The sequence below is a fragment of the Fusarium solani genome, assembly GCF_023522795.1.
Source record: "Fusarium solani strain SB1 chromosome Unknown bctg00000007, whole genome shotgun sequence".
Classification (NCBI taxonomy): domain Eukaryota; kingdom Fungi; phylum Ascomycota; class Sordariomycetes; order Hypocreales; family Nectriaceae; genus Fusarium; species Fusarium solani.
Genome location: NW_027072150.1, coordinates 401,882 through 413,888, shown reverse-complemented (window position 1 = coordinate 413,888; position 12,007 = coordinate 401,882). Strand labels below are relative to the sequence as shown.

The 12,007-nt window shown below is 55.5% G+C and overlaps 7 protein-coding genes across 7 annotated transcripts; 4 read left to right on the top strand and 3 right to left on the bottom strand.

Annotated features, from left to right (window-relative positions):
- Positions 1 to 53: 53 nt before the first annotated feature.
- On the top strand, positions 54 to 1,026 carry MRS44_010936 (uncharacterized protein; the record flags this gene model as incomplete). Its single annotated transcript, XM_046283450.2, has 2 exons — positions 54 to 101; positions 157 to 1,026. 2 exons carry the CDS (start codon positions 54 to 56, stop codon positions 1,024 to 1,026), a joined length of 918 nt encoding a protein of 305 aa, XP_046135417.2.
- Positions 1,027 to 1,083: 57 nt separating this feature from the next.
- Positions 1,084 to 3,604, bottom strand: MRS44_010935 (uncharacterized protein; the record flags this gene model as incomplete). Its single annotated transcript, XM_046275823.2, has 4 exons — positions 1,084 to 1,704; positions 1,753 to 2,056; positions 2,106 to 2,782; positions 2,837 to 3,604. 4 exons carry the CDS (start codon positions 3,602 to 3,604, stop codon positions 1,084 to 1,086), a joined length of 2,370 nt encoding a protein of 789 aa, XP_046135418.2.
- Positions 3,605 to 4,388: 784 nt separating this feature from the next.
- Positions 4,389 to 4,862, top strand: MRS44_010934 (uncharacterized protein; the record flags this gene model as incomplete). Its single annotated transcript, XM_046283995.2, has 3 exons — positions 4,389 to 4,483; positions 4,561 to 4,613; positions 4,669 to 4,862. 3 exons carry the CDS (start codon positions 4,389 to 4,391, stop codon positions 4,860 to 4,862), a joined length of 342 nt encoding a protein of 113 aa, XP_046135419.1.
- Positions 4,863 to 4,980: 118 nt separating this feature from the next.
- On the bottom strand, positions 4,981 to 6,264 carry MRS44_010933 (uncharacterized protein; the record flags this gene model as incomplete). The annotated part of the gene is made up of 3 exons (XM_065619529.1): positions 4,981 to 5,250; positions 5,303 to 6,120; positions 6,171 to 6,264. 3 exons carry the CDS (start codon positions 6,262 to 6,264, stop codon positions 4,981 to 4,983), a joined length of 1,182 nt encoding a protein of 393 aa, XP_065475601.1.
- Positions 6,265 to 6,656: 392 nt separating this feature from the next.
- On the top strand, positions 6,657 to 9,198 carry MRS44_010932 (uncharacterized protein; the record flags this gene model as incomplete). Its single annotated transcript, XM_046283452.2, has 4 exons — positions 6,657 to 7,238; positions 7,287 to 7,942; positions 8,003 to 8,306; positions 8,362 to 9,198. The coding sequence occupies 4 exons, from the start codon at positions 6,657 to 6,659 to the stop codon at positions 9,196 to 9,198; spliced, it is 2,379 nt and encodes a 792-aa protein (XP_046135421.2).
- A 509-nt stretch (positions 9,199 to 9,707) lies between these two features.
- MRS44_010931 (uncharacterized protein) lies at positions 9,708 to 10,406 on the bottom strand (the record flags this gene model as incomplete). The annotated part of the gene is made up of 1 exon (XM_046279425.2): positions 9,708 to 10,406. The coding sequence occupies one exon, from the start codon at positions 10,404 to 10,406 to the stop codon at positions 9,708 to 9,710; it is 699 nt and encodes a 232-aa protein (XP_046135422.1).
- A 433-nt stretch (positions 10,407 to 10,839) lies between these two features.
- Positions 10,840 to 11,463, top strand: MRS44_010930 (uncharacterized protein; the record flags this gene model as incomplete). Its single annotated transcript, XM_065619528.1, has 2 exons — positions 10,840 to 11,048; positions 11,106 to 11,463. 2 exons carry the CDS (start codon positions 10,840 to 10,842, stop codon positions 11,461 to 11,463), a joined length of 567 nt encoding a protein of 188 aa, XP_065475600.1.
- Between the last annotated feature and the right edge of the window lie 544 nt (positions 11,464 to 12,007).

The following is a 12,007-nucleotide window of genomic DNA, read 5'->3' as shown; positions in this document are numbered from 1 at the left end:
CTTGGTGCCTCGCAGAACTTTCAGTGACACTTTATAAACACCTATCGACGACAATGCCTTCCGTTGACAGTGCAGTGGTCAAGTCCGTCGCCTTGGCCGGGGTGGGTGCAATAGCATCTTCCTTCGCTAAAGATCTACTCGCTGACCAGTTTCCAGGCCGGAGGACACCTCGGCCGGCAGGTGCTCGAAGCACTCCTCAAAGAACAGTCTTTCGATGTTATAGTCCTGGCAAGTCGCGGACGCAAGCCAATCGACTATCCTTCAGGGGCCAGAGTCAGGCTGGTCGACTACGAATCGCCCGGGTCACTCCGAGACGCACTCCGGGAAGTCGGCGCCGTCGTGTCTGCCCTCGGCAAAAAGACCGGCCTGGAATGCCAGCTTAAACTCATCGACGCTGCGGTAGCTGCCGGGGTGAAGCGTTTCATACCCTCCGAGTTCGGGGCCGATCTGCAGAATCCCAAGATTCGGGCGTTTCCCACGTACCGCACCAAGGTCCAGACCGAGGAGTACCTAGAGAAACTAGCCAAAGAGAACGAGCTTACTTATACGTACATATACAACAGTCTGCTGCTCGACGATGGACTTGATTTGAACGTGTTCGCGGACTTTACCGCCTGGACAGTCAATATCTACGACGGCGGAGATACTGCATTTTCTACCACAAGCATCAGTACCGTTGCGCGAGCAGTAGTGGCCGTCTTGAGCAACTTTGAAGCGACGAGGAACAGAGCTATCCGCATCCAAGACTTGTCAACCACGCCACGCGACTTGCTCCAGACGCTTCAGAGGCTCGACGCGGGACACGACTGGACACCCGTTGCCGTCGACACCGAGGTCCTGGTCAAGAAGGCAGAGGACGACTTGGCTTCCGGAATATTCAGTCCAAGGGCCTTTGCCGCCTTTGCAACGAGGGCGACCTTTGCGCCTGGGCTTGCGAGCACTCATGATGCTGACATGGATCGATTGGGCCTCACAGAGATGACTAGGGATGAATTTGAGGGCTTATTGAAGGAGCGGCTGGTGTGACACTTGACGACAGCATGTACTCGAATGCAATAGAAATTTAGACTAGTTGAACTTGGTTTAGTATTCACAGACAAAGTACAGTTGACCATCATCACCAGCAAAAGTACACATGTCCTCCCCCAGTAGAGGCCCCATCTTGTCATCCCCTTGATACGCATGTGCGAGGTCAATTTGACCGCCCTGTGAATTGTCTACCGTTGGCCATAGTTGCTGGGCAACCGGACTCGTGTTCTGCGGCGCAATAGACGAAGACCTCGCCGACAGGGCAGACTTGCGCCGCCCCAGCTCCTTCTTCCTCCGCCTCCTCGCCTTGTCGATGCTCCGCATGACCGACCGCCACTGGTGCACCCTCCGGTGCCGCGTCGGCGAGTCCCAGCGCAGCACGGCGCTCTGCTCCACCACCCGCCAGGCCTTGTCGGCGTCCCGCACCAGGGGCCGGCTGGAGAGCTCGTACAGGATGACGGCGAAGGCGTGCCACTCGTTGTAGCATTTTGTCAGCCATGACCAGTGTGCTACCAGGGGGTCGGTGCGCAGGCGATATGAGTGCGTCATGCATTCTATCGCGTCCTGGAAGACGCGTCTTCGCTGGTCTTCGTTCAACGAGGTCTCTGAACCGAGCGGGTTGAGGGCCATGAGATGGAGGTTGGAGATGATGGTGCCGATAAAAGCGCTGATCAACTACAGGATGTTAGAAGAACACGCGTTTGCAGACAGATGGAGGCTTACACAGCGGAGCGACTCCCGGGAAGCCTTGTCCCCGGAGAATCGGCCGACAATCTTTTCCCGCTGCTTGTCGATCCACGCCTGCTTCTCCGCTACCGTCATGGGCTTGAAGCTCCTCCCGGTATCCGGGTCAATCCTGCGCGTGTCAATCATGGTCCGCCAGATGCTGGAGGCCCAGCAGCGGGCGGCCGTGAAGGACATGTCGGTCATGCCGCGAGACTCGTTCGGATACTCGGTCATGTCCGGGTGCAGATCTGCGTCGTTCACGTTGAGGGGCGGTCTGGAGTCGAAGCTGCTTAGCTCCATGCTGGACATGGATTAGTTCGGCTCATTGCACAGAGACGCGGATGACTTACAGGCCCGGAGAGCACGAGTAGTCCTCGGAGGCAGGCGTGTCGAGGATACATATACCCCACCACAGCCGGCGACGCATCTCGGCATCAAAGGGACTGAGGTTGAGAGCGCTTCCGTCGCGGTGCATCCCGAGAGACTGCGCAAGCCGAACAGCTAGCCCAGTCATGTTCCAGGAGTAGGTGGGATCGCGAGAGCGCAGGAGCACCAGATACACCACAAAAGTCTGCAGCGTGAGCATGTCGTCCGTCTCCATCAGCCTCGAGCGCGAAAGGGCGCTGTCTGCGCCTCGGCGCAACTTGGCTAGCAGGGCAGACTGCTGCGCGCCGAATTGCAGCTCGCAGTCGTCCGAGGAGAGGCTGTTGACGGCGCCAAAGTATATCACGAACAGGAGAGCCTCGAGTGGTGGCTGGAGGTCCCGCGGGTTCTGCATTGCTTCGAGGACCCTTGGCTCGACCGAGGGTATGTGCAGGATGGTCGCGACCGGATGGACATTCGCCTTGAACAGTTTCCACGCTTTCAGTCTTTGGTGCTGGGGCGGGTGGGGAGAGTCGGGGCCGGTTTTCTGGGCGCAAGTGTTGAAGATCAGGGCGTATTGTAGTGACTCAAGGCCGGATGGAGGGGGACTCTCGTCGCATTCAGAGTCGTCATCGTCACTCACTACAGCTTCGTCCATGTCGTGCTAGAGAGAAGGGGTATCAGCAACATGGAAGTAGCCTACTGGAAGTTTGCCCACCTCAGTATGCAGAGCCTCCCAGAATGTACCGCTCACGTATCTCTGCCGACCGTTATCCCTTACTAGCTTCCCCATTGATGTCCCGTACGGTGACCAAGCCGAGCCTGAGGCTTCTCGAGAGCTTTCGCCAGGTGCACTCGCAGTATTGGCAGGGTTGGACTGCAAGCCACCAGTCGAGTCTGTGTCCTGCAACGGCGAGTGTGACTGCTGGAGAGGACTCGGAGTCTGCTGCGTCGCGTGCGATTCATTGCCGACGAGACGGTACCCCGGCTGATTGCCCGTGCCGCCGGACCCGACCGAGTGAGGAGGCATCGGCGGCGTCGGCGACGGCGGCGCATTCTTGGGGTCCGCCAGGCTCTGCGGCAGGATGGAGCTCAACACGGAGGGCGGCAGCGTGCCCTGCTCCATGCAGTTGACCAGCGTCTTGAACATGGGCTCGAGGCGGTGGAGCTGCTCCAGCAGTCGCGTGTCCCGGAGCATCTGCTGCGCGTCCGGGTTGTTGTCCGGCGGGTAGACGCACTCGGTGCCGGACTTGCTGCAGTGCTGGCACGGCTGTTTCTTGTCGCAGCCGACCTTGCGGCGGCGGCATGCTGCGCAGACTCTCCGGGGCATGCGAGGCTGTGTCTGCTGCTGTGTCTGTTGCTGTTGCTGTTCTTGCTGCTCCTGGCCGTCTCCGGTGGGATTCCATGCTGAGATGATGGTGTCGCCTTCAGATATGGCTTGGTCGCCCGGCGGAACTTGAGACTGTGGTTTGTCCCGAGACTCCATCTCGCTCTGGTGTTGGCAATGGCGATGTTCCGGGTCTGACGGGGGGTTGTCCGTGTACCAAGGCTTATGCCCCAATTGTCAAGGCCGCGCCAAGGGAAGGTCGTCTACGTCGCCAGTGGAAGCGATTGCCGTCCAATGTGTGCAATAGTAACGAGCCAGAGCTTGGGCATTACATGCAACACTGAATGATTGTGAAGAGGGGAACTCGTCGTCCACGGTAGGCGAGCACAAAGTGGAGGTGAGATAAGACGGGCAACGCATTTCCATCCATTATCACCAGACACCCACGCTGGCTGGAGGGTAGGGTACGCCACCAGATTCCTTAGCGCAAGACGGTATCAAGCGGGTTGCAAAAGTGCGGGAAGCACGAATCAGGGGAAGGGTATTTGCTCGGCCAGATTTCAGCGGGGAGCCTGGTCCATTATCAATCCTGAGGAGTTCAGAATCTAAGAAAAGAACACTCACTACCAAGTACCACGCAAGCATGGCATGTCTGTGCTGTCTCGGCTGGGTACGCGAGGGCCGGGTAAGGTGACCAGGAAGGGAAGAGATAAGCAGCCTGGACCTTGGTAATCTGGTAATCTGGATGGGACCGACCGGCACCCATGCTCGGCAGACAGCGGCCGGGGCCCCCGGGGTCCGACATCCGGAGACCCGTCCGGTCTCCACACTCCATATAGCCAAGTTGGCATGGAGGACTTAAAAGACTTGGGTCGACACCACGATGATGACTGTTGGAAGTAAATTGAAGAGCCTCATATTTGCATCAAAAGTTTTATCCAGCATGACCTCGTCAACCTCTGCAGTGGAAAAGTCAGAGTGGCTCATCCACATCCCAGACCTCCCCGATGCCAAAGAAAGGAGAGCCACCGTGTTTCCGTGAGTATTTCACATCATCGCCACAAAACACATTCCATGTGTCAAATAAAACTTGCATGGCGACTGACCTCCATCAGTCAACACATCCAAAGGATGAAATCGGACCCTCAGGACTTTTGGGTGTTTGGAGGTGAGACAACTCTGTTTCGCTGCACAATGACTCTCTCTAATGCAATGCCCTGAAGGAGCCACTTTGAAGGACCGTGCGAGCCCGGGACAGCCCCCGCACATAACCGGCAGCGCCATGCTGGTCTATGCCCCCACACGGGACGACGTCGTGGCCCGCCTCAAGGATGATCCCCTGGTTAAGGAGCGGGTTTGGGACCTCGAGAATGCGCAGATCCATCCTTTCTTCCGACCTAAGCGAAGTGCTATTTGATGGATTGCCCGGATATGGGGCCGAGAGGATAGAAGTCAAGTGTGTGTGCTATCAGTGCCATCTAAATATATATCTTGATTTGATATCAATACATGCCGGTTTCACTGCAGTCCCATACTCAAGACCTTCCATGTTTGCTCCAGATCTCTCTCCAGAACTCCCCTAGAAGCCCCGCGCTCTTTGCATCACCCGCAGGAAGCACTTGGCTCACGTAAACGGCGCCCAGACCTCTATCCCGGTTCACAAACCAGCCAATATTGGGCATTCCATTCCAGGTGAGCGTCTTGGACGGGAGATTGGGCACATTCCCCTGAACAACCAAACCACCCAGGCCAAATGCCACCTCGGGATGACCCGTGTCGTCTCCGGTTAATTGCTTGTGCAGGGACTGTCGGCAGTCGTTAGTGAAGCGGACCATCACCGGTGGATACGGAGCGCACCTCTTGTCCCACAAGTCCCTCATATTGACGTGTTCCGGTCTCAAACTGAGTGGTAAACATGGCTGCCACAGAGTCCGGCTTGAGGAGGACGGGCTTCTCCTTCAAAAGATCTTGCAGAATGGCGATGAAGTCCGAAGTGGACGTTATGAGCCCCATACCGCCGCTATCATCTTGTGCATCTAGCGGATACGGGGACGGAATCGGTGACAGCTCTCCCGTATCGGCCCGATGCCACATCTGGGCCAGATTTGTCAGGATGTCTGGTCTCGTAGATGGATGGAAGGTCGAGCTTCGTAATCCAAGAGACTTGAACAGGTTGTCTTGCATGTAGGTGGCCAGTTTCGTGTTACCGTTGAGTCTCTCCACCAGCACGCCAACCCAGTCGAGACCTGAACCGTAAACCCAGCTGCTCCCAGGCTCGAAGAGAAGAGGCAGGGTAAAGGCCTCGGCCACCTTGCCGCTCATCACCAAAGGACGTTCCCCCCTGGAGTTTCTCCATGCTACCAGTATCGGGTGCATGGCGTCGTAGGAGAGGCCGCTTGTGTGAGTTACCAGATGGCGCAGGGTTATTTTGTTTTTGGCCGGCACGAGCTCAAAAAGTCCATCGGGCTTGGCCTTGATGATATCCGGATTCTCAAGTTCTGGCAGCACGCTGCCAACCGGGTCGTCCAGACCAATCAAGCCCTTCTCAACGCATTGTAGCACGGCGATCGTGGTGAGCAGCTTGGTGCAGGAGAAGCCCCAGAAGGTGCTGTCGAGGGTGATTTGCTGACCCTTTTCTTCTTTGAGCTGGCCTCTAGCTACGGTGTAGAAAGTCTCTAGATAGATATGTGAGTTGAGGCTTAATCGCAGTTTACGGGGGCCGTACCGTCTTTACTGAAAGCAGCAAGCACTACTCCTGGAAGCCCAGATGGGAGGCCCTGTGTCAGAGAATCGACTGTGCCTTCGCATTTGAGTTTCATAATGGCAAGCTCGTATAGGTAATCGAGATGGTAACGTGCTCCTAGTCAGGAATTAGCGATTGGCAGAGCGCGTATTGGAATTGCTGCCATCATGAGACATGATATAGCACGACGTCATACTTATTTCCGATTATTTTCCCGGCTGTTCACCTTCTTGGTGATGTGATAGATAGTGGAGTCTAGTCTCGATCACCACAATGCTGCTCGGCGGCCTCGGCCGACGGGCCAATCCCTGTAAATTTGGTCTCCTCGATCTCGAATAGCGTCTGTAAACCCCTCGGCCGGGGTCCCGGAAGTCTAATCAGTAGCGCGATCGCCTAGATCGGGCTTCATACACCACCATCCTCAGTCTCGTGGAACCAGGGTTAGGTCACGACACGAATCAAAGCAACATGGCGGACAAGCAGATGCCCTCGACAGCGAGCGCCTCTGCCACCAACACAGCTCCAACACACACCAGCAATGCCGGCAGAAAACGGCGCTCATGCTTGATGTGTAGCAAGCGAAAGGTCAAGTGCGACAAGCAGAAGCCATGCACCAGCTGCGTCAAGGCTGGAAACGAGTGCGTGTTCCCCGTCGGCATCGCGAACCGGGCTCAGGCCGGGATGGCACCGGAGCTTTTTGAGATGCTGCAGAGACTTGAGAAGGCTGTGCAGACACTGGAGCCCAAGGAGTCCGAGACGGCTGAGGCTTCTTTGCCTTCCAATCAGTTCTCTGATGGGGACGGCCAAACGGAACCTCTGCAGCCTGTGGTTCCCACTGCTGCTCAGGAAGGAGCAGCGACTGAGATTCAGCCTGAGCCTTACATCCAAGAGAGCTCAGCTGGAGCTGAGCATCAGGGCGAGGCACAGGAAGCAACTGGTAAAACCCCTAGTGCAGTGTCGAGCCACAGCGAGAGCCCGGGCAAGATTGTCCGCGACCACGGCAAAGACATATACGTGAGGCGGTGGTTCTGGGACGACGGAAGCACCGAGGTAAGAGCTCGCAAAACCCCTGCTTGAAACATGTCTAATGGTCTACAGATCAGTAGTGGCTCCCAGTCAGATACAGACGACAACGACACCCATCAAGATCAGAGCGACATGCAAAGAGCCCCGACAGGTCGCTGTCCGGGGACACTGGCCAACTCCAAAGAACGAGTTATGCAAATTTTGGTTGTCCAGAAAATGCATCTTTGGGGCATATACAAAGAAAGGGTGGAGCCGTTGACCAAGTTGTTGCATCTTCCGTCGCTGGAGCAGGCTGTTCTGGGATGGCATTCACCGAGCTCGGCCGACGGTATGCAGTGCAACCTTTTGGCGGCCTACTACGGAGCGGTGACCAGCCTGAGCGAGGAAGAATGCGTCGTGATCTTTGGCAACGGGCAGGCACAGGTCCTATCCCGTTTGAGGGAGGAACTTGAGGGACTATTTGCCAGCGCCTTGCTCATCCACACTGGCGACATCCGCCCGCTGCAGGCCCTGGCTCTGTACCTCGTGTTTCTCCAGCATCACGAACCCCGATTGTCTTGGAAGCTGTCAGGCCTGGCTGTTCGGCTGGCCCAGACCTTTGGGCTGCACAGAGAGGATAGTTTCGTTGGGCTGTCGATATATGAGGTGGAGATGCGGCGCAGGCTTTGGTGGCAAATTGCCATTTTGGATGCACCGTCTGCGGAGGCTTACTCTGGAGAATACAACTTGTAAGCACGGCACGTCCCAGGTTGAATTTTCCGGTGCCTCATTCTAACTTGTTGGCACAGGCTTGAGATGAGCAGCTCTGACACCAACCCACCCCGGAACCTAGACGACGCACAGATATATCCCGCGATGGCAGAGTACCCGCCTGAAGCAAGACGCATCACAGAGATGACCTTCACGCTAGCCCGCTGCCAGATCACCAGCATGTATCGCTGTATGGCTGACTCGAGAAGACTGTGCGGAGCTACAGGGAAAGCGTATGCGGAACTTACACCGCAGGAGCGGGCTGATTGGATCGAGGCTTGCGAGTCGAATTTCTCAGAGCGCTTTCTTCGAGAATGTTCTCCGACAAACGCATTTCACTGGGTGAGTTTTTAGGTCGCGGCACTATAAACGAAACGTGCTGAGATGCGAGGTTCAGACTACTGTCATCCTTACCAGGATGCTCTTCCACAAAGTCAGACTGCACGGATGCAACCCGCTACACGACGTGAGAACCATGCCAGAAGCCACACACGAGAGGCTCTTCCTCGTCGCAGTCGAGGTCATGGAACTCAACTACAAACTGCGGACCGATCCGCGTACGCGCCCGTGGCTCTGGCTTTTTAGCTCCTACACGCAATGGCATGCATTCTCGCTCGTCCTCGTCTGGCTGCAGATGGATCCGTTCTGCAGACACTCGCGTCGAGCGTGGGAAGCGGTTGAAAAGGCCATCGTGCTGCGGTGGGAGCATCCCGCTTCGCTGCTGAATGGCAGGAAACCTCAGCAGTGGCGGTCCATCATTAGGTTGCTGGAAAAGGCGCGCTCGGCACGGCGGGAGGCTTTGAGCAAGCGGGCTAGACGAGGCTCGCGGAATGCGAATAACTTGAGGCGGGCATCCTTCAGAGGCTCCGTGGCGTCATCCTCATCGGCTGTGCCAATGATACATACTTCATCGGCTACCGCAAGTTATCCCAGACAGGAAACACAACCACAGCAGCCACATGGTCGGCAGCAGCAGCCCCCTATCAGATCAGTTGAACCAAATGCGGCTGTCCCTCCACCGGCTACCACGGATGTCTCGTCACTGGCTCTGCAACTCACTGATATGATACAGAGTCCATGGCGTCAGGCATATACTCACACGATGCCGGATTTCTCCATGGGTGGTATACCAGATCCACTCCCAGACCCGGATCAGATGATGATAGATGGCCAGTTTTCTGTTGATGACTTTGGAGGCGTACAGGACTTTTCGTTCCTCGACGATGTTTTCTGATGAATGGCGGGGTGTGGTTGAAATTGAACATGTACCAAGTGGTTTTCTGCATCTTGGTGCACTACTGGGATCACCGAATAATAGTAAATGAATAGCCGATCTTGTGGCTCAGTTAACGCATCAAGGGCCGGGCTTCAACTATAATAAAGAACACATTGTCAACACATCATAGCATTATATCCCAATGCTAACATAGTGGCCTTTTTCTTATTTTTTTTTAACCTTCTGCCGCCTGCAGTAGGAGACTCATACCTAGCTACATCATCATGAAAGGTTAAACCTCTCATCGGGTATTTAACTACTCTAACCTCCGTACGAGAAACAAGAGAATTATCCCTTTCCACCTTCTCAAGACTGCAGGTAAATGAATAGCCATGTAGTAATAAAAAGGGTTGAAGGGGTTCAGGGGGCTTATTCATGTACTGGAGAGCTTGCCAATCACACCAAAATCAAGCAAAGAATCATCTAAGCATTCAAATGATGTCTAACTCTCTTAATTACTGACTCTCTCATAGGTGAACATCTTGAATCTTCTGATGTATCTTACTGCTCCCCTCCAACCCCGCGTGCGTTGCCTCATCCATACCCGGAATAATCATCTCAAACGTCTCCCGAATCACCGCATACTGAAAATACCCGCATCGAGCAATAGGGTGCGTCTTGGAAACATCCAACTTGCCATCGGTCAAGACATCGTCCCGGATATGCACCGCAATCACCCTACCGATGACGACGTCAACCGTCCCCATCGGCGGCCTAGCAGGCAGCCGCAGAGTTGTGTGGTAGACACACTCAAACTTGACGGGGCTGTTCTTGACCATCGGCACAGGATCACCCGGCAGCGCGCGGCTGTACTCCTTCTCGAGCCCCGCGCGCTCAAACTCGTCCACGCCGTAGTCGACCTGCTGCGCCGAGATGTTGACGGCCTCGCGGAGGTCCCAGGTGGCCAGGTTCCAGCAGAACTTGCCCGTGAGCTCGGCGTTGCGGACCGTGTCCTTGCGCTGCGAGTCGGGCTTCTGGTTGGCCGAGAACATGACGTATGGCGGGTCGAAGGTGAGGTTGTTGAACTGCGAGTAGGGCGCGATGTTGTGCGTGTCCGGGTCTGTGCCGGAGATGGTGGAGATCCAGCCGATGGGGCGGGGGACGACGCATGCCTTGAAGGGGTCACGGGGGAGGCCGTGGGGGATGTTTCCAGGTTCGTAATACATTGTACGGTTCTGTGAGAGTCTTTCTTGAGAACTGGAAGGAATTCTAAGACTTCAAACTGCGGATCTTATTCAAGGTTGTCAATCATGGATCTCATAAACACAAGGGTTCATAAGGAGCACGACATGTTGTCATCTGTTGTCCCAGGGCTGTCTAGCGCCTTGACACGGAAGTACGAGCATGGCCCGCGGCTCGTGTTCAACGGAGAGCCTCGGACATTCCGCATTCAGTGGAAGACGCGGCCGAGGATCGTGAAGCCACGTTCCCCCGCAAAACTCGGGGGACGAGTCCGGGGTCGAGTCTCCACCCTGTTGATGACTGAAAGCGATGCTAGGATTGAAAAGAAGGCCCCTTTTATGGTAACCTTGATGTACCTGTAATTCTGTATCTTGCAAAGACAAACTTATTTCTTGCTAGCTGCCCAAACATCTTATCATGTCGCCACAGACTTCTGCTATTGAACCCATTGATGATGATGTCGAACTTGGCCCCGGCCGCGATATCCCCACCGATGGCACCCCGGTAAACTTCGTGCCAGCCAAAGCCGGCGACATCATCAAGCTGGGGCTCATCACCTGCCGCGTGCTGGAAGATGGGTCTCGCACAGGTGAGTGCGGCCAGCCCCAACAGGAAGAAGCTGACCCGTGACTCGTCGGGTAAAGACAACCGCATCGGAGCGGCCGAGTTCACTCTCCCCCCAGACTCAAGGGCCCACCGGCCCACTGGCACGAGATGCACGACGAGACCTTTCTGACAACCAAGGGCACAATTCGCTACCATCTTCCCAAGGCGGACGGCACCGAGGACATCATCGACGCCCACGAGGGGGACTACGTGACTGTCCCAACCCGGGCTCCCCACACCTTCAGCAACCCGACGGACCAGGAGGTCAAGTTCTTCAACACGTACACTCCGGCGTACTACATCAACTACTTCAAGCTTTTGGGCACGTATGTGCAGGAGGGCAGGCCCATTTCGGACAAGGAGCACTTGGATGCCATGTCAAACTATGCCACGCTTCGAGTGCCGAAGAAGTATCTCGAGAAGAAGGACAAGTAGTTAGCCGCTCTCACGGATAGATGGAATGCGTGATATTAGTTACGGAATAGGCCTAGCTAGATTTATCAATCCGAAAGACTGAAGAGTTGCTAATATTTGTTCCTGGAAAATACTTGTCCTCCTTTCGCCAAATTGTCTTGTCAAATGTGACCTTGGATCATCCCAAAATTCTATATTGGAAGGGTATCATCTCCTTGGAAATCTCCCACATCTTCCTTATCTCAAGACGAACCCGGGGTCGGATCCTCGGCCGGCGGGGTAGGTTGCGACAAACCCCAAAACCCGAGAGAGTCCCACCCCGTCAGATTTCCCGAGGGCAAACCCCCCCTCATTGCTGCCTCCGTATCAGTAGGCCTGGCCAATCCTGCCGGCTGGAGATAGGCTTACTCCGGCCGATTAGTTACAGTAGTAGTCAATTGATGCCTCTGGTGACATTCGCTCCTTGGTCGTGAACGAAGCTCAACATATAGTGGACGCTTCGCTTTGCTGCTTCCACCCTCAGAGCTATCACACCTTTAATTAGCTTACTACATTGACCAAAGAG